The sequence below is a fragment of the Triturus cristatus genome, chromosome 3_1, assembly GCF_964204655.1.
Source record: "Triturus cristatus chromosome 3_1, aTriCri1.1, whole genome shotgun sequence".
Classification (NCBI taxonomy): Eukaryota; Metazoa; Chordata; class Amphibia; order Caudata; family Salamandridae; genus Triturus; species Triturus cristatus.
The window spans coordinates 859333541-859361521 of NC_140583.1; the positions used below are offsets into that span (position 1 = coordinate 859333541).

Genomic DNA, 27981 nt, shown 5'->3' on the forward strand with positions numbered 1-27981 from the left:
TGCCTCCTTAAGATGAACATTGGGGGAGATTAACCCCAATCCTTAAGATGAAGATTGGGTGAGTTTATCCCCAATATGCCCACCTGTGGGTATGACCATTTGCACCAGGAATATATTTTTTGTTGAGGGGGTAATATGGGTTGTGGGCCGGCCACCCTGGCTTCGGGCTTTTCCCTACCACTACAGTGTTCTGCCCACCTGCGACGTAGAGCATCAATATTTCCTTAGCAAGCAAGAGGAAATTTGGAATCTTTTGGGCATAGTTTTACTATATGGACCAGCAGAGTAAGGAAAAAACTAAATTTCCCTTTACTTGCCATGCTCAGTGGCTGAACTCCTTAGACCCATGTCTGACCAACACCCAGGGAGACCTACTAAACCCAGAAATCTCTGAAAACTAGACAACCATGGTAGTGTGACTGCTGTGCATCTCACAACATTTTCATACCAACAATGCCCTACAAACTTTGACAAAAACACTTATTTATTTCTGAGAGAGAAAATTCCAGAATCTGTGGGGCTTCTCAAATGTCTCACTGCCTAGTGTTCCAATACCTTTGCCGATACAAACACGGTACCATTTGTGTGGCCTACCTAGCACCTGCCACACAAAGGGCCCCAAAACGCACATCGTAGACCACGGCAATAAGGCTAGTGTCATATCTGTCGGAATGTGTTGCTGAACAGGCCACCATCAAACGAGGATCGTGACCTACCTGTTGCGGGAGCAGTATGAACCGACTCTCTCATACCCATTCTGCCACCACTGGATAGGATATAAGCAGTGGTGTCAGGATAAGCACAAGGGGAAGGTTTCTGGAACAAACTAAAACAGTTAGCTAAAACAATAAACTGAAACAGATGGGAAAAATAAAGGTTTTCTTGGGGATTTCCCATCAAGTTGCCTCAATTATGTTTGATTCACAGCACATCCCACTGTCAAATGAATAGATGGGTTATCGAGTTTCAAATCACACATATGTGGCAAGACAGCATTGCACTCAAGTCATACGGTGTGTTCTACTACCTTAGCACCAGGTTACTGCATCTGGAACAAAGGGGCCACGTGTTGGTACATCACACTTTCCTTACAATGGGTAGACCCAGTTTGCAGATCATGGAACAGAGAACATACCTATATCATCCACCACACAGGTATGGCGGTGCTAACAGATGAGTAGTCTGTTAGCCCAAACATCACACAATTGACGTATATCACTGGTTAATACAGAAGAACAATCCAAATCACAATGGAATAGCAGCTCTAATCGGAGAGTTGTCACCAAAAGTCTTTTGTGCTCAAACTGAAAAGGCCCTAACAATGATCATAGTTTGTTGGGCAGAAAACTTAGCACTTTACACCCCTCCGGGCCGGCAGCCAAAGAAACTGCTAATTCACACCATCCTGTGGAAAAGCAAAGAGGGCGAGTTCCGCCTGGAAAGCAAAGAAAATCAGCAGCACTTATCGCTGAAGTCCATTAGGCTGATAAGGAATGAAGTCGGGGAAATTCTCAGAACCGCTCCACAGGCTGGACCATCAGCCAGGGATTCTTGAAGCAAAGCATCAAGGGTTTGAGAACCCTGGATATATACAGCTGGGGAATCAAGGATGTCCGCAAAGACTAAGTCTTGCGTGGGTACGGTGGAAGGCCCTCAGTGTGCGCCGAGGGCTCATCATCCCTTCGGATGGCTCCAGGGTTCTGATAGGTGGAGTTAAGTGATAAACCACAGCTCTTCACACAACCAGTTAACAATTCCCTCATACCACGCACACAGGACCACTTCTACCTTGCGTTGGGCGTACACTTATGATCCCTCCTGCCAGTATTACCTCGGAGGGTAGCGTAAAGGGAACCATGAGTGCAGTGCATGACTGTGTCAGTGGGAGGTGTATGGCACTGCCGCCAGAGGGGTGCCAGGAGAACTGGAGACTGGTCATACCATTACTCCCCATCCCACATTAAATCCTTCATTCCCTTCTTGTTGCAGATAATGTGTAGTAAATGTGAAGGCTGTACTATGAAAAAGCAAATCGCTCACAACTTTTAATTTATTAAAAACACACTCTTTATAAAGTTGCTTTAGAAAGCATGGGTAATATGTAGATTGATGCCTGCTCTTCCTGCAATCAACACCAATAAGACCCTGAACACTTTACCTTAAACAGCTAATCTATCTGGCTATTCAGGAAAGACATATTCTAGAATTGTTTAAATGTTTAGGTTTTCTGTTCAGCATCTACCTTTGATGGTGTCTGCTGGCTCTGGGAGACGTCCTTGTGATGTATCAACTCAACTGTGATAACCTATTAAAATATAGCTGTTATGCCATTTTGTTATTGTAAGTGTATGTTATGTCAAAAGCAAACTACCGTTAAAAAGAAAAAATTATACTGCTATACATGGATTGTAAGTTTCAATGTATCATATAATTATCATAATCACAGTTGCATGCATTAAATCCTGGTTTACAAAGCACAGAAAACGTATATAAATGATACAATTCTGACCCATAAGAGTTATTCAAATAGGTAGCTCTTAATCACCATCTTTAACTGAAGGAGTTGTTCAAAATGTATGTATGCACTATTTTATAGCTCAAACCTAGCCAAAAGGTTGTGGAGCAATGTACAGGGTCAAAGACAAGCATAAGGCCACTAAATAGTAGAAGAGGTAGTGGGCTATTGAGGCATTGATATGTAGTTTTGTTTAAAGAGGTTTGTCTTTGCCTCTTTCCTAAATTGGAGCAAGTTTGGGGCAATCCTGATGGATATGGGGATCCACAGATGAAAAAGGCCTGTTCCCTTATTCTTTCCTCGTATGCGTCTTAATCTGCTATCTGATGGTGTCTTGGCTGCAGGTTTTCTGAGAACCACCAGAGATAATGAGCTTGCCTGCAAGATAAGTGGGAGATATTGCTTGTATTGGCTTTGTAAATGGTAAGCTAGTTTTGAAGATGGTGCTTACCAACAAAGGGAGCCAACAGGGTTCTATCAGGATGAGGGTAATATGATGCTGTAAGGTAGCGAGTTCCCCATTGTGCTCACTATAGCCAGAAATTACTTTCTCTTGGTCTTCTAGAAGCTATTTCCCAGTAGAACATGGAGCTGTCTTGAGACAGTAGGTACTACGACCTGGAATATTCCCAGTAAGATTTGAGCATGGATGTAGGCCAATGCTTTATTCTGCAGAGTATGCTGGAAAGCCCTCAACAGTGCAATCTACTTTTTCAAATGTGAAGCTTCCTCTGATTCTTAAAATTCATACCAATTTGCATCATTTGTCACAAAGACATACTTTGTCCTCCATTAATAGAAACAATACAAACATTTAAAGAACACAAATTAGAATAGCTTAGAATTCTCAGAAATGTTATTGTGTACTAATTTACTATCAATTTATACTTTCGCTTTTTTAAATGTAATTTATTGAGTTAATTTAATTTTTAAATGAGAATTTAAATTCAGAATTTAAAAATATTTGTTTTGGCTAAATAACTTGCATATTACTGGTAGTCACTGCCTATGTCGTAAATAAATAGGAATATTTAATGGACATTTGAGATGTAATAACCTAATTTGGACAAATAACTGGTATGTCACAAATGTCTGTTAAGGTAAATTTTAGAAAATAAAACCACTGAAATCTAATACCTTACTTGTTTTGAGCATAGTGTTCAAGTTGCACCATTGTGTAATGGTTTGAGTAATGTTTTATTTAAGGTGCCATTTAATAATCACTCTCCTATATATTATTTCAAGGGGAAAGTATAATCAAACAATATTTTCACTTGTTTTCAGAGTAGAGTTGTCATTGATGATTCTTACCATAACAGCATAAGGTCTGATCTGTCAGGGTTAGTGACTGAGCCTAATCTTTCAGGCCGTTCACACACTTTGACCTTCTCTTCAAATGAGGTGAGTTTCAAAGTGTGGATTTTGTGTTCGTCTTGTCACCCTTCCACCACTCATTTTAACTCCTGATTTAAACCTCTAATTACATGTTCGTATTCATATCATATTTGGGTTTGCTAATTCAATACAATGTTGCTTGAAATGTAAACAGTAGATCGCTTATGCAGCAAATTTACCTTTTCAATGTACATGTTAAATCTATCACTAATGATCGTTCTTTTAAGCCCTTACCAATGCTCCTTTGGTCATGGCTTATATTAATATGTATCTCTTAAATTTGTTCAGGGATTAGAAAAGGAAAAGTATTTTTGACCTTGAATGCTAGTTCTGATTCCCACAGTATATTTCTTGTCTGGTTAAGACACTTCATGTAACAGGGAGATTCGATTGCCACTGCTTTTGGGAATTGATGGGTCCCACTGTACACAGCTGTTCTGCAGCACCTTGGTGGTCATAGTGGCTCCCTTTCACAGGTTTCATCAGCTTTCACTGGGTTCTTTTCTGCTTCTGTTACAGTACAAGTTTCCTGGTGACAGGTATTTGGAGAATCAAAATCAATTAACATAGGCATTATTTCCTGTATTACTGTAATTTTCATTGATCTTAAAACATTAAAGAAAGTACTGTTTTTTCATCCTATTCATGCGGCCAGTCAGGATATTCTCCTGTAAACGTTTAAAAAAATGTAACCGGTCCAAAAAATACTAAGTGACCTTTATTCCTAAATTTACGAACATGTTGCTCTTTCTCAAAACTTAATTTTTAACCCTGTTTGGCATTCTCAATTTTACACCATACTTATGTCACTACTCCAAATCAAGTGATTCACTTCTCAGAAGAGCTTTTATCAAACATCTCACCCAATGGGTTTTACTCACCTCCCTTTTAGTTGAATAAAGGTTTTTGGCATTGCTTTTTGATCTTTAAAAACATAAGAAGCTAATCAACTTGTCTATATTTTTCCTAAGCTTGATAGAACTCACAATACATTATCATGAAATCCTTTTCATTCACACCATACTCGTCACATGACAAAACAACCCACTGAATCACAGAGCGCCTTTGTTATAATTTTGTATGACTATCTCCAAATGTAATATGAATTATGTTAGATGAAATGTTAAGGTTCGATATGAGTGTGATAAGGCAAGAAATGTAATTCGTGGCCTGGACTAATGAGGGCAGTGCTGCAAGTTTTATTAGACCTTTATAAAAACAATTTGCTATTCGGATTCCAACAGCATTTTAATTAGAACAAAATTGAAATTAAACTGCAGAAGAAGTAGTAAAATGAGTCTGAATTTTGGAGCTTGGAAGGGTTGAGAGAAATAAAATCTTAACCCTCTTCCCAAATCCCCATTGACAAATGTAGCACCTTGTGAACTCATCAACATTTGATAGAACCAATCCAGAGACTGGTGAGCTGCAAACTCAGTAATTTTGATTTTTCTATATTCTGCTGCTATCCTATTTCCTTGGACACATTAGAAGTGGGCATCGTAAATAAAAGCTGAATCCTTAAATCATAGCCTCTAGTTCTGTATACATTATCCATGAAGATGCTACCTAAAATTTGTTTGAGTATCATGTTCACTATATTGGGGCAGCACTGGAGGTATTTGATATGGGTGACCCAAACAAAATGTAAAATATTTTACCTTGATTTTTGCAAGTGATGATTAAACAGAACAAGTATAGTGAGTTTGTCAGCAGTTGTTGGTGATTAACTTGCTTTTAATTTTTATTAATGAGGGCCTAACGGTCTCCAGTGTGTTTTTTCAATTTTATTGGATCGGACTACATTTTACAAGGATTTTTATTTTTAACAAATTGTAGAGCACACAATTACGCAGAAGTGTCCTGGTGCTGTGATCTCTGGTGTTGAGTTCACGTAAATTCAGGATTACAAGTCAGAATGACCAGATTAGAACAGCTAGTTTTTTTAGGATTGACAAAAAGGAACACTATAGTTGAGAGCTCAAATATGTTTAGGCAAAGAATTTGAGTGTCTAGAAGCCAGAACTGAAAATGCCTGACTGCCCATGCATGTGGCAAAATGGAGGAATGTTTAACAACCTGGTACAGGAGGAGCAAAGTGCAAGCACAGGACTTTAATGTCTGAATTTAGATTGAAAATAGGTGAAAAGCTCCATTTAGAATGATTTATGTTAATTGAAGATACAGTTTTTAGGATTTCCTAAAGAAAGTAATAAAGAACCTTACTTAGGGCCTGATTTATATCTTGGTGGAAAGGGTACTCTGTCGCAGCGGTGATGGAGTACCCATCCCACCAACATAATGGTCCACCTGCCAAATTTAAAAGTGGATGAACCATAGTTTGATGACATTGGATACTACTCCGACGGAGTGAGGGCTGTCGGAGAATTGGCTGCATGTCCCAATGCCCAGATTAGATGGGCGGACATATAGACATTTTTTACTGTCCGTAGCCAACAGGAAAACCCTGGTGGTAAGGGCTGTAAATACTTCAAATGTCATTGTCATCATTGGCGGAAACTCCCATGGTATTAGTTTTTTTTTATTTTTTTAAATAAATAAAAACAATGTACCTTTTTGGTACATTGATAGGAATCGCCTTGACTTGGCTAACATCCTGCTGTGAAAACAAAGTTATGCTTTAAATAAAGTGCATTTATTTTAATGGCATTGGATAATGAATTAGTCATGAGTGCTAGTCGAATACATGAGGTTTGGATACATCTTTTGCTTTCAAAAACAACAGCAAGTGTTCTTATTACAGCACGTTCTGATGTCATAATGTATTTCTATTAAAAGATGGAGGCACTTGTAATGAATGATTCTAGTGGCATCACAATGAAAGCTAGACTGAATTTATTTCGTGTACAAAGATTGAGATGAGATCCTTCTTTTCTTGTGACCCTGCAGAAAGTGCAGCATGCACTTGTCTATCAGCTGTTGCCTCACAAGCAATTTGAGGCAGGGACTGGGGGTGTTCAAAGTGAAAGCAACCTCTCAGCATCAGTAACTGATGGGGTAGGCCCAGCTGTGGTCTGATACGGGAAGAGCCAAGACATAGCTGCCTTCAGCCCTACATTTTGTCGATTCTTTTAAATGCCATTTCTCGAGGCTGGAGATAGATGTTTGGTATCAGTGTAGATCATGTTATGAATTTCAAGTGAGATCACTTGAGTCTCGGTAACAGGAAGGCATTCAGGTTTTGTGTTTCTCAGTTTGTCATGCTGATGTTCAGTCTGCAGGGGGAATTTGGAACAGAATTAGTATCGGAGTCAGGGGCGGCCTGGTGCCATAGTTGGTGAGATAGGAAGACGAACAGCATCATAGATTTCAGCAAGTCAAATGGTTGGGAAATGGAAGAACCCCACATACACCAAATATTGTGGTACTTGTAATACTTAGTAGCAATATATAATGACTTTGATGTAATCCTGCTCCCTTTTTCCACTAACTATTGATTGCTCTTTAACCTCGGCTCTAGCCTACACATGTTGAGGGACAATTTACCCCCTAGTGTGTATTTCTAGTAGGATGTTGGGGGTCAGTTTGAGAGATTCTCATGTCTACTTGTAGCCAGTGAAGTTTTTTGTGATTAGCAATATTCTTATAATGTATAGTACATTTAATCTTAAATTCTGTATTTAATCTTAAATTCTGTATTTAATCTTAACAAATGTTCTCTGTGTTCATTCTCAGACATGTCCTAGTGGCACTAGGGCCCAGAGAGCAGATTGGTGTTAAATAAAAATATCTGAAAGAAACACGTTAGTTAGATTCCTCACCTTAGAATAATCCCCAGGCGTCAGACTGGATCCGGAAGATTTTTCGTCAGCAATACCCCTTGCGCGTCGCTAGGCGTAGTCTGCGGCTCCGCGTCCGTCGTCGGAGTACTTAGACGCCGCCCTCGCGCGCTGACGTCAGTTCTTGTTCTTCTTTTTTCCGCGCCAGTAAGCGCAGATCCGGGAGAGCTACCCCTTTAGTCAATTTTTGACTAACTTTTTGATCCTTTTTGATCCTGTCAATCGACTCCGGTGCCGGTAGGATGCCTGGTTTTAAAGCCTGTGCTGACTGTAACCGCCTGATGTCGGTTACGGACCATCACCGCCGGTGCCTGTACTGCTTGGGCCTCGACCACGACGCGGAGTCGTGCTCGGACTGTAAGGCCCTGATCTCGAAGGCTAGACGGGAGCGGTCCCGTAAGCTTCTCGAGATTCGCCACGCGGCTCCGCGCGCCTCTCGATCCCGGTCCAGGAGGAGGTCCAAGGATCGGTCGCGGAGCCGCAGCCGACGTCACCATCGGTCGTCGGGATCCAAGTCTTCGGGTAAGTCGAAGCATTCCAAGAAGTCCAAGAGGCGACATCGCTCTTCGGACTCCCCTCGCCGGTCGCGCGACTCGGCCGAGGGTCAGGGTCGTTCCACCCCCGCGGCTCCGGCGGAGCCGCAGGCGCCGCGCACGTCCCCATACCCTCCGGTCCCTGGGACTAACGCGACGCCGGCGGAAGTCAGTGCCTTCCTCTCGGCCATGAGGAACCTGGCTCCGCCGTCGGCGCCCGTTGACGGCTCCGGCCTCAACGCCGCAAGCGCCCGAGGGACCCGTTCTCGAGTCCCCGTCGACGCCGGTCGACCTAGTCATGCCTCCTCCGCCGGCGTCGACACCGGTACCACCGCCGACGTCGACTCCGCTCGACATCGTGCCCCAGTTCAGTCCCGCTCCGGGCCCGGCGCCGGTCCGGCGTCGATGGACGCCGAGATCGACGCCGCTAGAGACACATTTTGTCTACCGCCCGGCTCCGTTACTTTCTCCTCTACACCAGGAGTCGGATGATGGGGACTACTGGGAGGGATCCGAGGATCCTATGGCCGCTCAGGCCCAACTGTCCCAGGACTGGGCAGATGAACTGGGGGAGGCCAGTGGTCTGGATACCTCGCCAGACACTGGATTCATCTCTCCTCCGACTGTGTTATGTTATGGAAGCTTGTTATGTTATGGAAGCTTGTAAAGCGCGCAGCTACCTCCAACGGAAGTGTCCCGGCGCTGAAGACCGCTGGGGAACCCGTCCTGGCTTTCCCTGTGAGATGGTCCCTATCTGGGTATCTCCAAGGTGAAACCAGGCATCCCCGGCGTCTGTGGGGGGCCGTTGTAGAGATGAGGCAAGCTTAATGCCCAGAGTTGCCGAGTGTGTTCATGGTTAGAGTAGGTACCGAGGCGAGAATTATCGAGTCCGTTTTGACCCTGGTCCACGACCCTGCCGCGTCGGGAATTGAACCCTGGTCCCTGGCCGATTCTCTGCATGCGGGTCTGCCGCCTCTAACCAGTGAGCCACACCTCTCTACAGAGGCTTCGGAGGAGGGTGCTGCTTTCTCCGTGGTGCTACGCAAGGCGGCCGCAGCCCTTGGGCTCGAGCTCCCTGCCGTGGCTGTGAGGACGAACGTCCTCACTGAGGTGCTTCAGTCTGCAGCAAGCTCCACTGAGCCTCTGCTGCCGTTCAATGAGGCCCTCACTGACGTTCTACAGGGCACCTGGTCCAAGCCCTCCACAGTTCCTCCTGTGGACAGGAACGTCGCCAGGTGCCACCGCCCTGCTCCGGGCGACCCCAGTTTTCTGTCCCAACACCCTACCCCTGAGAGCCTGGTTATCCAGGCCTCCACCTCCCAATCCTCTTTCCCGACCGCCCCGCCGGACCGGGATTCCAAGAGACTAGAGCAGTTTGGCAAGAAGCTGTTCTCTTCCCTTAGTTTGGGCCTGCGGTCTTTGAACACCGCTTGTCTCTTGGACCGTTATTCCCACTCTCTGTGGGATGCGGTGGAGGACGCGCTGCCCCTGTGTCCGGAGGAGGTCCGGACACGACTTATCCAGGCTCTGGCCGATGGGAGGGATGCCGCGCGACATGCTATAAGATGTGGGCTTGACACCACGGACTCGCTGGGTAGGGCCATTTCTACCTCGGTGGCGCTTCGACGTCACGCCTGGCTGCGGTCCACGTCATTTTCGGGTGATGTCCAGAGCTCTCTCATGGACATGCCCTTTGATGGCACTCGCCTTTTTGGCGAGAAAGCGGACAGTGCGCTGAATCGCTTTAAGGACTCCCGGGCTACGGCCAAGTCCTTGGGCCTCTCGGCCCCGCGGTCGCAAACTTCCGCCTTTCGCCCCTTTCGTGGCCAAGGAAGGGGTGCCTCCTCACGTACGCCTAGCCACCAGCCGCAGAACCAACCTGCGCGCGGACGTGGTTTCCGCCCAGGCGGTTCTGGAGGACGACGAGGTCAGTCCACATCCACCCCGGCAGCATCCGCCTCAAAACCTTCCTAGTCTGAGCTTTCAGGCCCATTCCATGCCAGTGGGCGGCAGAGTTCGCCATCACCTGCTCCACTGGCGGTCCATCACATCGGACAGGTGGGTGCTGCAAATCGTCCGAAGGGGCTACTCCCTCCCCTTCGAGACGACCCCTCCAGCCATGCCACCGCAGCACCCCCGTATCTCGGGGGATCATTTGAATCTTCTCCACGAGGAAGTTTCGGCCCTCTTGGCCAAGGGGGCCGTCGAGCGCGTTCCGAGTCCATGAAGTAGGTCGTGGTTGTTATTCCCACTACTTTCTGGTTCCCAAGAAGGGCAAAGGGGGCCTACGCCCTATCTTGGACCTCCGGAACGTCAATGCCTTCCTCCGGAAGGAAAGGTTCAAGATGTTGACTTTGGCTCAGGTTCTAGCTGCCCTAGACCCCGGAGACTGGATGGTAGCGTTGGACTTGCAGGACGCATATTTCCACATCCCCGTCCTGCCGGCCCACCGGCGTTACCTGCGGTTCACGGTGGGCCAAGAGCACTTTCAGTTTACCGTGCTCCCCTTCGGCCTCACCAGTGCCCCTCGGGTGTTCACGAAAGTGATGGCGGTGGTCGCAGCTCATCTGCGCAGATCAGGGGTTCCAGTCTTCCCCTATCTCGACGACTGGTTGTTGAAGGCAGGCTCGCCCCAGGCAGTCGTCTCCCACCTCCAGACTACGGCGGATCTCCTGCATTTGCTGGGGTTTTCCATCAACGTGCCGAAGTCACACCTGAGTCCCTCTCAGAAGCTCCTCTTCATCGGAGCGGTTCTCGATTCGGCGCAGTTCCGGGTCTATCCACCGGAACAGCGGGTCTGGGATATACAGGCCCTGATTCCCATCTTTCGGCCTCTATCCTGGGTTTCGGTCAGGCTAGTGTTGCGGCTTCTGGGGCTGATGGCCTCCTGCATCCTACTAGTGCATCACGCCAGGCGGCGCATGCGGGCTCTGCAGTGGGACCTGAAGTTTCAGTGGGCCCAGCATCACGGCAACCTGTCCGACCATGTCTTGATCTCGGAGGGCACTGCACGGCAGTTGCAGTGGTGGCTCACGGACCGCGATTGGGTCATGGGCAGAAGCCTCTCCCTTCCCCAACCGGAGCATGTCGTAGTGACTGATGCGTCCCTCCTGGGATGGGGTGGCCATATGGGAGAGGCGGTGATCAGAGGCCTCTGGTCTCCGGCGGAGTCTCGTCTCCACATCAACCTGTTGGAGTTGAGAGCGATCCGGCTTGCACTGAAAGCCTTCCTTCCCTCTGTCCGGGGAAGTGTCGTGCAGGTGTTCACGGACAACACCACCGCCATGTGGTATTGCAACAAACAGGGCGGGGTGGGGTCGTGGACCCTTTGTCAGGAGGCTCTGCGCCTCTGGACATGGCTGGAACACCAGGGCGTCACCCTAGTGGTTCAACATCTGGCGGGCTCTCTGAACGCCAGAGCAGACGAACTCAGCCGCCGGTGCATGATGGATCACGAATGGCGTCTGAACTCCGAAGTGGCGCAAGGTCTCTTTCAGCAGTGGGGAGAGCCTTGGTTAGATCTATTCGCCACCGAAGAGAACGCGCAATGTCAGCAGTTCTGCGCGTTGGAATTTCCAAGGCGGCACTCGCTCGGCGACGCTTTTCATCACGAGTGGAGTTGCGGTCTGTTGTACGCCTTTCCGCCTATACCACTTCTGCCCAGAGTGCTGAAGAAGATCAGGCACGACCGGGCCCAAGTCATCTTGGTGGCTCCGGATTGGGCACGAAGGTACTGGTATCCCGAGCTACTCAGTATGTTGACCGATCCTCCGATACGTCTGCCCCTTCGGGAGGATCTTCTGTCGCAGCAGCAGGGGACGGTCCTCCACCCGAACCTGTCCAGCCTCCACCTCCATGCGTGGAGATTGAGCGGCGGCAGTTGATGCCATTTGACTTGCCTCCTGAAGTCTGTGATATCATTCTGGCAGCCAGGCGTCCCTCCACAAAGACGGTATACGCCTGCCGGTGGAACAAATTTGTGGCATGGTGCACAGCAAAGGCTGTGGATCCCCTTTCCGCCCCTCTTTCTGAGGTTCTCCTCTTTCTTCTTTCTTTGGCCCGGCAGGGCTCTGCCCTGGGCACCTTGAAAGGTTATCTTGCTGCCATCTCTGCCTTCTTGCGGCTTCCTGATCAGCCTTCTCTTTTCAAGTCCCCTGTGGTTACACGCTTTCTAAAAGGCATTACTCACACGTTCCCTCCTGTCCCTTTTGTAATGCCTCAGTGGGACTTGAATCTTGTTCTCACATTTCTAATGTGCGCTCCCTTTGAGCCTCTTCATAATTGTCCTCTTCGTCTGCTGACGCTTAAGACTGCTTTTCTGGTAGCCATCGCCTCGGCTAGACGGGTGAGTGAGCTCCAGGCTTTATCTTCAAAGCCTCCTTTTCTGTCTGTTCATCCGGACAAGGTTGTCCTTCGGCCTCGTCCCTCCTTTCTTCCGAAAGTGGTGACTCCATTTCATCTTGGGCAGTCTGTCACCTTGCCCACCTTCTTTCCGCCTCCGCATCATTCCAAAGAGGAAGAGAGGCTCCACCGTCTGGACCCAAAACGTGTGCTCTCCTTTTATTTGGACCGCACAAAGCAGTTCCGGGTGGACGACCAACTTTTTGTTGGATACGTGGGTGCTAAGAAGGGGAAAGCGGTGCACAAACGGACCATCTCTCGGTGGGTCGTTTTGTGCATCAAAATTTGCTACTCCTTGGCAAAAAAGGACCCTCCTGTTGGGCTGCGCGCCCACTCCACTCGGGCCACAGCGGCTACTACTGCTTTGGGACGGGGTGTCCCTTTGCAGGACATCTGTCAGGCGGCGACGTGGGTTTCGCTACACACGTTTGCCAGGCATTATTGCCTTGACAGCCAAGTCCGGAGGGATGGCTTCTTTGGCCGTTCTGTCCTCCAGGACTTTCTGGTGTGATCTTGGTTCGCAGACCCACCACCGGGGATGGTATTGCTTGGGTATCTATTCTAAGGTGAGGAATCTAACTAACGTGTTTCTTTCAGATGAACAAGTTACTTACCTTCGGTAACGATGTATCTGTAAGAAACATTAGTTAGTTAGATTCTTCACCGACCCACCCATCCTCCCCGTTCTGCGAACCGACATCTAGGGTTAAGGATATCCTTTTCAGGCCCCTAGATTTTCTTTTTGGCACCAGTGTCAGTCTTTGCATGGCTCTGCGTTCCTGGCGCGGAAAGCTATGTACAAGAACTGACGTCAGCGCGCGAGGGCGGCGTCTAAGTACTCCGACGACGTCATTCCGGCGCACGACGCCGACGACGGACGCGGAGCCGCAGACGACGCCTAGCGACGCGCAAGGGGCATTGCTGACGAAAAATCTTCCGGATCCAGTCTGACGCCTGGGGATTATTCTAAGGTGAGGAATCTAACTAACTAATGTTTCTTACAGATACATCGTTACCGAAGGTAAGTAACTTGTTCGTTAATGGTTTGCATAATCAGATTATGTTGTAAATAATCCCCCATGATGGTTCACCTTTATTTGAAGCCATTCTTTCTGTACTTCAGTGAGATGTCAGAGTAAGTTCATTGTAAATTGGTCTGAAAAGGAAACTTTCTGGGTTTAAATATGTTTTTGTTCACATTTTGTTTCAAGCAATGATACAGCCTCCTTCTCTATTCACCCCCCTCCCCCCCAACCTGTAACCTTGAACTCCCTTCCTTGACCTCCTTCTCACCTGGCTCACCCATTTCCCCTACACTGTCACTCTCTATTTTCCTTTACTGTACGTAGATGCTATCAAAGAGTTTTACTTTTCAGTTCTGTTGTACTGTTTAATGGAGATATATATAGTATATGCCCAGATTTTAATAATCCAGTATAATGTAATGAGTCTCTTAGGACATAACAATTCATTAAAGTCCTCCTTGAAGTAAAGGGTATTTTAGGAATGCTGGTCTTATGCATGTAGTAAGAAGTTGAGTAGATTTTTCCGAATTTTTCAGCACATTGCTTTTGAAACTTTCCAGTAAGCCCGTTGGACAAAGCAAAACATTTTATAAATTGTTTTATACCTTCATTTCTTGATTTCAGGCACTAGAGGACGACTTTGTTACTTCAGGGAAACAGAATCAGTGGCATAACAGGCCTATTTCCGATTGGTCAACTCAGCAGGTATGCCACTGGTTAATAGGAATGAACATGGAGCAGTATATTGCAGAGTTTACAGCCAAGAATATTGATGGACAACAACTGATGCTGCTAGATAGCGATAAACTGAAGGTCTGTACATTTCAGAAACGTTTTTATTAAATTGTCACATTATAGCCGACACAGCTTTAAATGTGTAACATATTGTTTCATCATTGCTATACTCTTTTAGTTTCAGACTGTAAAGTCTGATCCTGAATGATAAAGCGGCAACAATTATCAATGTGGCTAACCAATTAGAACTCCTGTGTATGATACTGTAAGACCTGCTTTAACAGCCTTCATTTTTAGAAATTTGCTGGCAAACCAGTAGCTACTACAAACATATGCTAGAAAGTAACAAATAAAGTGCAACTATCCTTTTCACAAAGTAGTACATTTCCCTATTACATTGTGTGGAAGTCTGTCATCGTCTACCCCTCACCTCGAGTAAGACTCTTGGTAAGAATCTTCAGATTCATTGAATGCATTATAATTATCCTGCATTAAAAACTTTACTTTGGCATATCTGCATCAGAAAGGGCATTTCCTTTCCAGTTTTCTAATCAGAACTTCCCTCTTCTGAGCTAAGAAAATATTTTGACCATGGCTATTGAAATGTTATCCCCTCACAGATCTGTCTACCTTTCCATCATTGTTAGGAGACAAATGTAGGTAAATTGTCCACAAAGCTTTTATTACAGGGTAATACCATATTCCTACTCTCTTCTCTAATGTACACAATCAGAGGATCGGTAAATACTTTGCAGGACCTAAGGTTTAATTGTAGTTGTTTTATTGGTATGTGCTTATTATTGCTATTTAGAGGGCAACTATATGTGGAATGTGAAACATTAAAGGTTTCAGCAGACTTGTCATTTTTCGTTAACTGACCTTCAGTTGGATCATTTTGTTCTTATTTTCCCACAACGCGCTTTCCCCATTCATTTTCTCATAGGAACTTTAGACACAGCTACAGCCTAAAGCGCTAAACGTTTTTACACCATATTTGGCAGAAAGTTCGATTTTGGTAAAGAAAAAGCTTTTGTGTTTTGGTGTAAATCCGTTCAGTCGTTTTTGAGAAATTAATGCTCAAAACTTTGTATATCTAAGTATGCGGAGCCTTTGTGGATCCCGACAGATCTCAGGCTAAGATCTGATTGGCTGCCACCACCTCAACCTGGAATTGGTGGTAGCCATCTTAGAACTCTGGATTCTGTTCTGAGACCTGACAAAAAGCTTTTTTCTTTTAAATAATATTGGGCAAGTTAGGCATACTCTGACCCTCTAGGCCTGGTGGCATGGTCCTAGAGGACACTGGCTGAGGCCAAAACTTTTTTTTAAATTTTGCCTCAAACTTAAGGAGATTTTTTTTTTATTATTTCAAGTGTGGCCTTTTGCACTTGTTTTTGAGAATCGTAGGTGAGGGCCCGTGGTGGGGAAAGAGGGTTTACTTTTTGGCAGGGGGTGCGCATGTGGCTCGCCATCACCAAGCTGGTTGTGATCCCCGGGGCTGAAATCAAAGGGGCCTGGTATGATTTTCTGGGGGTGGGGCATGCAGCTTCCTCCGGCGGCTGATTTTGGCCCCAGTGTGATTTTCAGTGGAAGGGAGCACATGCCTCCTCTCCCCCCTTCTTCCCCCCCCCCCCCCAAACCCTTTCAGCCCAGGGGCCCAGTGTATTTTATTTTAATCGAGGGGGACTCCACATCCCCACTCACCCATCCAATTAATTGCCCCAGGGACCCATCCCCCGGGGCCAGCTCACAAACTATGTCCCAGAGGGCCCACCCCGGAACATAAAACCTGTGTTTGCTGTTGCTTGGCGGGAGCATTTTCAAAGCTTCCGCCTGCTGGGAGCAGACTATTGATCTGTTACCCTGCCCGCGCTGTAGCGAGGGAAACCTCAAAATATTGCTCTCCCCTGCCCCCCAGGTGCGAGAAGCATTTGTAGCTACCTCCGGGTGGGGGCAATGGTAGCTCCTGCTGCATGTGCGGAGCTGGCGAGGGCATTGGGGTTCCCCCTGCAGCCCCCAGCATGAGTATGGCAGGTCACCAACCCATTAAGTGCGAGAGCCCCGGGACATGGGATCCAGGGGCAGATAGCAGCTTGGGGAGGGGTGCTGCGTTGTCCTCCTCCCCTTCATTTAAAGGAGTGGCCCTGGGGGGGGGGGGGGGGGGGATAGGGTTCCCAGGGCCTAACAAGGCTCAGGGAGGGGGCACATGAGCTCTCTCCCCATTTAAGGAAAAACAGCCCTGTGGGATGGGGACCCCAGGGCCTAATAAGGCTGGAGATGGCAGCCACAGAGCCTCTTAACCCCACCCCCTTAATAAAAAAATAGGAAAAGTCCCTGGGCAATGGGGTCTCCAGGGCCAATCTCTGTAGCTAACCCACCCCCTCCCCCTCCCGACACGTATTGCCACAAGCCCCGCGCAGTGTGGGGTTGGCTGCCTTTACAGGGCCTGGCTTCCTTTACAGGGCCTGGCCACAGTGTGGGAGTTTGGCCACGGGGCCGTAGTTTGTGCACGGCAGGGCTTGGATTTACATATGGTAATTAAATATTACTCTACATTATGAAACCCTAGAAATTCACACACAAAAAACAAAGGTTAAAGTAACGTTCTTGTTAGGTGACAACGTAATGTTTTAAACTCTAAAAGCACAGAAATGTTACCAGTTATATTTATCTCAAGTAACTATAACTCACGCCCTCGCCGTGCACTGCTAATTACCCCACATATTACATCACTCACAACATCTTCTGTGACATTGATACTATCACTGCAACATTTTCAGTGAAATTATTGATGAGAAAACTACATGGGGGGGTGGAAGTTATAGTTACGTTAGAGCACAAGTTCGCTATTTGAGAACTATAACTGGTGAATTTGTTTTTTTAGAGTTTAAAAGTTACGTCGTTACTGAACATTTCACCCAACTGATATATATATCTCATAAACATAAATAAATCTTGGCTGTCCACTAGGACTGATATTGTAATAAGATGCTTGGGTGCTATGTTTGATTTCATGCAGCTGTATATTTACTCAGCACTTAGTGTAGTACAAACCAAGCCCATAGAATAAAGAAAAACGCAGATCTTGAATAACAAAACAGCACTGTTAAAGGTGAATTGTGCTTTAGAATCAGGTGATAAGGTTCTATCGTTTATGGCGTAACCTGTACAGGAATTATTTTTAAGAACCACTGGCTTTTCAGTTTAGTTCTTTTCATGGCCCAACTAAGTAAAGTGATCATTCACCCAAATGAAGACACCTGTTTAAATAAATATCATGCCTTTTAATTTGAATATAGACAAAAATAGGGACCCTTTAGAGTGAAGAAACTTAATTAAAAGACTTTATAAAGGTGGACAGATTAGATTCTGGTGCAGTGCAAACCAAACCCGTAGAATAAAGAAAACCGCAGATTTTGAATAACAAAAACAGCACTGTTAAAGGTGAATTGTGCTTTATAATCGGGTGATAAGGTTCTGTCGTTATTTATGGCGTAACCTGTACAGGAATAATTTTTAAGGACCATTAGCGTTTCATTTTAGTTATTTTCATGGCCCAACTAAGTAAAGTGATCATTTACTGAAATGACACCTGTTTAAATATATATCATGCCTTTTCATTTGAATATAGACAAAAAGAAGGGACCCTTTAGAGTGAAGAAACATCATAAAAGACCTTTCTGTTTAGTCTGACGTGCGTAAACTCAAGTGTCAGATAAGGTTGGCTGATATGTTGGTAGAGGCGGCCTTCAGTCCAGTCATTCTCTCCAACATCACATTCTTTTTACACACCAGTGCTCTATGTATTTTTTGGGGGTTGCATTTAGCTTTTTTTTCTTAGCACCAGGATACCTTGTAGGTTACAGTGCACTCTAACTTCTGATGGATACATCTGCCAGTGGATTTCTCACCTTGTGAATATCCCCTGCGCCAGCAACATTTGGAAACTTTTGTAGCAGTCCACGCCGATGAGGTCGAAGACGTCACAGAGACATGGCTCCGCTCGCGACTCCACTGACGTCACCGGCTCTATAAGAAGACCTCGTCGGAGTGATGACATCAGTTCCCTTTTTTCCGCGCCGTCGACGCCAACGGATTTCTGGAATCTCTATCTGTAGCTTCACTGTGACTTTGTGTTTCTACTGGATTTCTCTGTTCCTTTTTTCGAAAAAATGTCGACAAACAAATCGGGCTTCAAGCCCTGTCGTGAATGTGGAAAACATATGTCGATCACGGATCCACATGACGACTGTGTATGGTGTTTATCATCTGATCATGATATGGATGGATGCTCTTGCTGTCGCAAGATGAGCTCCAAGGCTCTCAAGCAAAGGGAGGTGAAACTCTTCATTGCAAGGATGAAAAAGGAGAAGAGAGGAAGGAGGAAGTCGAGAACGAGGTCGGCATCGAAGTCAACTTCAGGGCATGCTTCAAGATCCAAGAAGCACAAAAAGAAGGGGAGATATTCTTCTCGACGTCACTCTGACAAGAGTTCGGCTCCGACGTCGAAGTCACCTGCTCGACGCCGTAAGGACTCTGTGTCTCCTTCACCCATTCCGGATTCGCCTGCAGGTGCTCCTTCTCCAGTGGCTTCACCGGCTCCGGCTATATCTCCGACGCCGGTTCCATCTCCAGCCCCGGGTTCATCTCCGGCTCCGGTGGAGGAGCTTCAAGCACCGGGTGAGCCTGTGACGCCTCTTGGATTTGTCTCCCGAGTGGGAAATTACTCCACCTTCCGATGAACCCTCGAAGGATGTGGCTCCATATCATGCAGTCATTAGGAAGGCAGCTGAACTGTTAGATCTGCAGTTGCCTACTACTGAATTTAAATCAAATATTCTGACAGAAGTACTGCATTCTCCTACTAAAGTTTCAGAGCCATTATTGCCTTTTAATGAGGCCATCACAGACCCTGTGTTGGAGGTGTGGCGTAAGCCTTTTTCTGCTCCCGCAGTCTCTAAGACGGTTGCTAGGAGGTATAGGGCAGCTCCAGGGGACCCTGAGTTCTTAACATCACATCCATTGCCTGAGAGCCCAGTGGTTCAGGCTGCTTGTTCAGGAAAACCCTCAGGTTCCAGGGGACAGAGAGGCTAAAAAGCTGGACCAGTCGGCCAAAAAGGTCTTCATCGGCCAGCATGGCACTAAAATCAACAAATGCCACTTGCCTTTTGGAACGCTATATTCATGCGCTCATGGACTCTGCTAAGAAACTGGCACCAAAACTATCTGAGGAGGATAGGGTTGGTTTTAATGAGGTCTTGACGGATGCCCAGGCAGCAGCACGTCAGGTGAACCAAAGTGGGCTGGACACGGCGGATTCAGTGGCAAGAGTCATGGGGTCTTCTGTTGCCACTAGGAGGTGTGCGTGGCTGAAGTCTTCTGAGTTTTCCCCGGATGTACAGTCAACACTGTTGGACTTGCCATTTGATGGCTCTGGTTTATTTGGCAAAAAGGCAGATGCTGCTCTTGAACGTTTTAAGGAAAGCAAGGCTACAGCTAAGTTGTTGGGCCTTCAATCCCAGTCAAGGGGATCGTTTAAAAGATATAGGGGTTTCGGAAGGGCAACCTTTCGTTCCTACAGGCAGACCCAACAGCAACAGCAGCAAGGCTCTCTGTATAAGGGATACAGAGGCAGAATCAGGGGTCGCACACGTGGCCGTCAGCTCTCCTTTTCCTCAGCCCCTCCCACCACCGCAAAGCAGCCCTAGATCCACCATTCTGGATCATGCTGGTCCTGTGGGGGGCCGGCTTACCCATTTTCTACAAGATTGTGACTCTGTTACTACAGATCTTTGGGTTCTAGATCTTGTAGAAAATGGGTACGCCCTTCCCTTTCGGGAATTCCCTCCAAATGACCCTCCTTGTCAAGGGGCTTGCTCAGAGAACCACTGTCTTCTCCTACAGGATGAAGTCTTGAAGTTACTACAAAAAGGTGTGATAGAGGTGGTTCCAGAGCAGGAGAGGGGTCAGGGATGCTACTCCCGGTATTTCCTGATTCCGAAAAAGGACGGCAGATTGCGTCCGATATTGGACCTCAGGATCTTGAATCTTTATCTGAAGCAAGAGAAGTTCAAGATGCTCACCCTTGCGCAGGTTCTTCAAGCGCTGAATCGGGAGGACTGGATGGTGTTGATCGACTTGCAGGATGCGTATTTCCACATCCCCATCCTGAAGTCGCACAGGAAGTATCTCCGGTTTAAGGTAGGATCGCAACATTATCAGTTTGCGGTCCTTCCATTTGGTCTTACTACTGCACCCCGAGTCTTCACGAAGGTGGTGTCAGCCCATCTCAGAAGGTCGGGGATTTCCGTTTTGCCCTATCTGGACGACTGGCTGATCAAAGCGGAGTCGCCAGAGAAGGTGCTACATCATCTGCAGGATACAACTCTGCTTTTGTTCAAATTGGGATTCTCGATAAACGTGCCCAAATCTCACCTGGTGGCCTCTCCGCGCAACCTGTTCTGGAGCATTCCCTCCTCCTCAAAGGATTCTCGACCTACAGGAAATGATTCCTTTATTTTGCAATGGAGCGGTCGTTCCAGTCCTGAAGGTCCTTCGCCTGCTCGGTCTGTTTGCTTCCTGCATTCTGTTGGTCAACCATGCACTCTGGCACATGAGGGCGCTCCTGTGATGCCTCCGCAGGCAGTGGTATCAGCACAAGGGAGATCTCAGGGAGTCTGTGAGGATCTCCGGAGAAGCTGCGGCAGATCTGTCTTGGTGGAGCGTGGAGGGCAATCTGTCTCAGGGAAAGCCCTTCCATCTACCTCCATCGGTGGCCACAGTGATAACGGATGCATCCACTTTAGGGTGGGGTGCGCATCTGGGGGATCTGGAGATCAAAGGACTTTGGTCTCCAGAGGAAAGGTTGCTTCACATCAACCTTCTGGAATTGCGGGCGATTCGTTTGGCACTCAAGGCCTTCCTCCCTTTTCTTCGCGGTCAGTCTGTTCAAGTCCTGACGGACAACACTACCGCGATGTGGTATGTCAACAAGCAGGGAGGAGTGGGGTCAATTTGTCTCTGCAGAGAGGCTCTGCATCTATGGTCCTGGGCTCAGGACCATCAGATTTGTCTGATGGCAAATCATCTGGCTGGGGTGCTGAACGTGCGTGCGGACAGTCTCAGTCGGCAGTTCTCCGCCGACCACGAGTGGAGGCTCCATCCGGAGGTGGTTCGTCACGTTTTTGGGACGTGGGGGATTCCTCGGATAGATCTATTCGCCACCCGCGAGAACGCGCACTGCCCGTCATTCTGCAGTCTCCAGTTTCCGATGCAGGGGGTGTTGGGGGACGCGTTTCAGTTGAGTTGGGGCTCACGACTCCTTTACGCATTTCCTCCCATACCCTTGATTCCTCTGGTTCTGAGGAAGATTCGACAAAACCGGGCCCAAGTTATATTGATTCCCCCGGATTGGCCAAGAAGGGTGTGGTACACAGATCTTCTCCACCTCTCCTCATGCCCTCCGCTCCGTCTCCCTCTCAGGGCAGACCTCCTCTCGCAATCGGAGGGGCAGGTTCTACACCCCCACCTCCAGAGCTTACACCTTCATGCCTGGAGATTGAACGGGGCAAGCTGAATTCTTTTTCTCTCCCGCCTGATGTGGTAGATGTAATTTTGTCTGCCAGACGTCATTCCACCAAATATATCTATTCCTATAGGTGGTCTCAATTTGTACTCTGGTGTGGAGGGAAGTCAATTGATCCTTTGAAGGCTTGTTTATCTGACATTCTGCAGTTTGCCCTTTCTCTTGCTCAGCAAGGCTTTGCTGTGGCCACTGTAAAGGGATACTTATCGGCTTTGTCGGCTTTCCTCTGTTTGCCGAATCAGCCGTCATTATTCAAATCACCTATTGTTCTACGATTTCTCAAGGGCCTCACAAACAGGTTTCCTTTATTGTGCCTCAATGGAACTTAAACCTTGTCTTGACATATCTTATGGGTTCTCCCTTCGAGCCCTTACACAAGTGTCCCTTGAGATTGTGGTCTTTCCAGACGGTTTTTCTCATTGCAATCACCTCGGCAAGGAGGGTAAGTGAGCTTCAAGCTCTAAGTTCAAAACCCCCGTTTTTGACCATTCATGCTGAAAGAATGGTACTCAGGACCAGGGCTGCATTTCTGCCTAATGTGGTAACTCCCTTCCATCTGGGGCAGTCCATTACCCTTCCTACTTTCTATCCTCACCCTTCCAAGGAGGAGGAGAGACTTCACCGCTTGGACCCTAAGAGGGCGGTGAGCTTCTACCTGGACAGGACAAAAGACTTCAGAGTTGATGACCAGCTCTTCGTGGGCTTTGTTGGCTGCAGGAAAGGCAGAGCAGTGCACAAGCGCACCCTTTCCAGATGGATTGTCTTGTGCATCAAGATATGCTACTCTTTGGCTGGTAAGGAACCTCCAGAGGGTTTAAGGGCCCATTCCACTAGAGCCAAGTCTTCCACTTCTGCTTTGTCTAGGGGTGTTCCTGTGGAGGACATTTGTAGGGCGGCAACTTGGGCCTCCCTCCACACTTTCGCAAAACATTATTGCTTAGACACTGAGGTGAGGAGGGACGGACACTTTGCTTGTTCCGTCCTTCAGGACTTTCTGGTATAGAAGGGTGGACACCCTCCTCTGGGAGTGGGACTGCTGTGGGAATCTATTCACAAGGTGAGGAATCCACTGGCAGATGTATCCATCAGAAGAACAAGTTACTTACCTTCGGTAACGCTTTTTCTGGTGGATACAGTATCTGCCTGTGGATTCCTCACTGACCCACCCGCCTCCCCGCTGTCCACCCTTGTATACCTTAAGTATATGATGGTGTTTCAAAATGTATTTGTTACTATCAAAGGCAGTGTGTTTTCTCTTTTGCCTTTCTGTTTATTTTTCCACACTGTGTGTTGCTAGTATATTATGCACTGTGTATACTGTGTATATATTGCTGTCAGTCCGTCCGTGTGCCACGAAGGCACGGAAAAAAGGGCGGAACTGACGTCATCACGCCGACTAGGTCTTCTTATGGAGCCGGTGATGTCAGCGGAGTCGCGAGCGGAGCCGTCTCTCTGTGACGTCGTCTTAGACCTCATCAGTGTGGACTGCTACAAACGTTTCCGAATTTTGCTGGCGCAGGGGATATTCACAAGGTAAGGAATCCACAGGCAGATACTGTATCCACCAGAAAAAGCGTTACCGAAGGTAAGTAACTTGTTCATCTCTATAGCCTAGTGCCTTTGGATATGCAGTCATCTTCTATACCTCGCATGCAGTAAAGATTTCTATATATGGCCAGCTTATATCATGCCTGATTGTGCTATGAAGAGGGATGCTAATAGCGGGAAGACCATACGGGAATATATTGTGATTGCTTCTTTCGCCATGTAACCCAGTTTCTAGTCGCCTGACTGAAAATTATACTACTGCAGCTTCACTTGAGGATTAGTAATCCACATTTGCGCTGCAACATGTTTTCCAAGCACTAGTCCCTGGTAATAGGTGGTGGGTGGCTTGGTTTATTATCTATTTTCAACTAATGAGCTTTTTTCTAGATATCGTAAAATCTGGCTGTTTACAGTACAAGTAGGCAGATAATAAAATAATTTGGCAAGACAATACCAGTTATAATAAAGTATGTTAGATTATTTCTACTTTTTATTATACCTTTATCCCTCCCAGATTGTTTTCAAATTGTGCTCCTGCTCTCCCTTTGGGTTTATCTTGGCTGTTCCAGTCACTCCAGCGATAAGTATATATTTGTAAAAGTAGGGTTTTTTTGCACAGGTAGTATCCGATTCAAAATGGGAATTCATTGCTTTTGGTGAAGGCTGTTACACTTGGAATGTGTTGGTAGCACGTAAAATGCCTACTAGCCTTCAGTGGGAGAAGCACACTGAAAAACACGGACATCAAAACATGAGACTCTATATGCAGGTAGAAAATGCTGAACAGGGTAAAGTTTTTCATATTTGTCATATGTACCACTAAACTGAACTATTGTGAGCACTAATCAGTACTTAAAACCTGCAGATTTACAGCAAAATAATATTCCCAAATTAGACCCTTGCCTATAATTGTTAAATATTCTAAATTCCAAAAAGAGGAACAGTTTGTGTAGTACTCCTGTACCACAAACCGTATTAGTGTTTTTGCAAAGAACGTACTGAGATTACCATCAGATACAAAGTAGCATTAAGTTTCTGACACTTATTTTGTAAGTATATTTAGAGTTAATGCATGGAGTGTATAGTCTAGAGAACCGATTCGTCACGCGGAAGAAGTCCAAAGAAGAAATGGAAAAGATTTGTTTTTAGTCATTTTCTAAACAGGAGGATGGGCTTTGTTCTTATGACAAGCAAGGAGCTGCAAGTGTTAATTGTTGTACCAGTAAAATAATAAACTTGTAGATATTCTACATTTAGGTAGGCACGTTTTGTTGTTCGTAACATGTGAAAGCTGTAAAGTAGTTGATTACAGGTGTTTAATTACTTGCTAATCTATATTTTTATGGAGCCTGCTATAAACATTTGTGGTGTAGTGCATGGTAGACGATACATTTAAGATATTTGTGCTTGAACTGACTCATTAAATTTCTTTTTAAGGCTTTGGGTGTTTCCAACCAAAATGACCGTTCCACAATTAAGAAAAAAATTAAAGAAATTAAAAAATCACAGGAAAAACTGGAAAAGCGAGTTCAAAAGAAAGAAAAGGACGTCCAACGGAGGAGTGGCAAAGTCATAGTCACTGTAGAATCAAACTGTTAAATGTATTTAGTGATATTTTTATTTGTCTTCAGCTTTTAGGGGTATAAACGAATTGTATGTGTATATAATTGTACAATGAAATCAAACATCTTATCTTGTTTTTATTTGTCGATTTCTTCATTTGTTAGAATGAAATAATTTGGTTTTAGTTTTGTTCATATTTGTGTATTAATAATATTGTGTATTTATTAATTCTTCTCCTTCAGCCTTCAGTTTGTTGTGGTCTCAAGACTGTAAAAACACTACGTCTATTCAAGACTCTAATGTGTTAAAGTGAGACTTAACATTAAATGCCTTGTGTTGAAGCAGTAGCTGTTACTTCATCTATTGTTAGATTTAATACGGTACAGAAATGGTAGCTTATACTACCTAATTTGAAACACTATCCCTGGTACGTATTTTGACACTAATACATGTGCACAATAGATATATTTGAAATGTACATTAGACAGCTTAACGCAATCCCGTTTTAATGATTAACATGTTTTAATGTAGTGGAACTTTATTAAATATATAGTTGTCTTATTCCCTGGGTAACTTACAGTTGTATTGCAAACTCATTTTCTAGAACTTTCTATGCTGTAGCAAATAATTATTGTGGTTTATAACTTTTGCTGAGCAAAAAGCACTACATTGTTTCTGTAAGCTACACTCTACATAGGATCTCAGAACATGAGTTAAATATATAAATATATAATTTTAGTTTTATACATATTTTGCCTGAGAATACTTTTTATACAATTATTTTCTACTGATGAAAAAAACAATTTTTTGGAAACCAAAATATTTTTTTACTAGTTTTGTAATTAGTTTGTCTGGACTGATCATTATCTCTGATGGGGATGTATGGGAGTGTCACTAAAGCACTGGTTTGGCACATTGTATTTTGTTCTTGTTTCTGAACTAATCCTTATAAAAAAAGTACTTAATTTTTAATTGGGTTTTTATAATATCTTGCCATGCTGCAAAAATAGTGATGAAATGCTGGGAAGAATAGTGATGACTGTCTACAATAAAATCTTACATTTTAGTACTTCCTGATGGAGTCCTTTTAGTCTTAAAACTCTAGTTTTCATCGTACCACTTTACTAATTGGACCAACCTATTTTAAGTATATGGTGTAACAAAGATTTGTTTTTTGATTAAACGAGTGATTGTTTCAACAATGACATGTCAAAAGAGTGAATTATTTTTATAATAAGTCTGAGTACTGCTTTTTTGATTACTTGTCTTTAGATCAACTTCTCTTTCTGGTATATCTTACATAACATGATATTTGTAATAAACATGGTCAGTGTTTTATACTTGGAGAAGTCTTAACAAAATTTGACTTCAGATTCCACATTTTTTTGCTAAGTCAATCTAAATCGTATTTTATCATCCACTTTGAAGATACGTTTGCTTAAGGAATTTGGGGCAAGAATTGAGGAAGGCAAAATGGTGCCTCTGTGAGCTGCAGCTCTTTTAGCTCTAAAAAATAATTAAGGTCTTTGTCAATCGTTTCGCCCCTTTGTACTCACCATTTCCCTCTCATAACTCCTCTTCTGTTGCCTTTTGGGTACTGTATTTCGTGCAGGGTGCTGTGCTTCTGCTCCCAGGTTGTGTGCTACATCACCAGGCAGGCCCTCTGCATGGTCAGTTGCTGCTTTCTGCCGAAACATACAGCATTGCAGGTTCAGGGGTTGAGGTATTGTGTTAAATGTACTGAATAATGAGCACCAATAAGTCCACCCCAGGATTGCAAGGCAGGCTCACACTGCATGCCTGGGAGAAAGAGTTCTCTGAGAACGTCAACATTTTAGCCAGAGGGGAAGCAAGGGCATATTTAGGCACTGCCAGGTGATTTTGGATTCAAGGGTAGTTTGAGCCAAGCTACAGCTAGCTTATTTTGCTCAAATCCAGTATCTCAAACAAACTCTGGTGGTAGCATTATTTTTTAGCAATCTGAATTGCATTGCTTCAGATGTTTACTAGGGGCAGTCTATTTTCGAGCTCACTGTCTCCGAGGCAATTCCTCCAAAAATGGTGCTTATGCTTCTTTAAATTATGAGTTTGCTTTTGCAGTTTTATTCTTTCCTATAAATTAAAAATGAATGGATCAAAGCATACTAGCTGACTTTAGACAAGGAAGAAGCCATTAAAGAGGAATGCATTCACCGTTCCCATTTTTGTCCTGCTACAAACACCGCTACATCCCGTGCTGCATTAACTGCAGGGATAACTACCCGAAGTTATGTAAAAAATGCTAGAGGTGCGGCTCGAACAGTTCAGGCCTCCTCTTCATCTAGAAAAAGTGCAACTCTATGAAACCTCTCTATAGAGCCGCCCTAAACGGGGAACAAAATAGGCAAGCAGCAGGTAGAGTAAAACAAGGTAGAACAAGTACATATGAAACCTGCAGAAACCGCAGGCAATATGCCAGAAATTCTGCCCAGAGGAGCAGGCGCTAGCAGGCAGTGTGTAAAGGCAGTTGATGTTAGATGATCTCTTGAAAAAATCTTTCATGTAGACCAGAAAAATTACCTTTATATATATAAATACCTAAAAGGTGTCAAATTAGAAAAAGGGAAAAGTGACAGTGAAATTTTAATATTTTTAAATAAAGGAAACTTTAAGAAAGCAGTCTTGTAAGGAAATGCCTCTTTTTGCATTACCACCCCCAGCGTTTTGGACTGATACTGCTGGTTTATCAACTCCGAGTGCACTGAGGCCTGTTAGCCAGACCTCAGTGCCAGTGTTCTAACCCATTACAAAATTTCTGTTGAATTGTATACCCCCAATTGGCATAAGCTGACATACAAGTCCTTAAATCTGATAGAGACTACTAGCCGCAGATTCCTTCACG

General features: G+C 45.4%; 1 protein-coding gene across 4 annotated transcripts in view; it reads left to right on the forward strand.

Annotated features, from left to right (window-relative positions):
- LOC146861186 (neurabin-1-like) overlaps window positions 1-26305 on the forward strand; it is a 611401-nt gene extending 585096 nt beyond the window's left edge. For 2 of the 4 annotated variants that reach the window (XM_085645289.1, XM_085645285.1), the window contains 3 exons: window positions 3800-3916; window positions 14294-14482; window positions 24975-26305. In XM_085645289.1, the coding sequence (XP_085501415.1) occupies window positions 3800-3916; window positions 14294-14482; window positions 24975-25136 (468 nt within the window). In that variant the 3' untranslated portion in view covers window positions 25137-26305. The remainder of the gene's footprint in view (window positions 1-3799; window positions 3917-14293; window positions 14483-24974) is intronic. The other 2 variants (XM_085645286.1, XM_085645287.1) reach the window with 1 other exon arrangement.
- Window positions 26306-27981: the final 1676 nt, after the last annotated feature.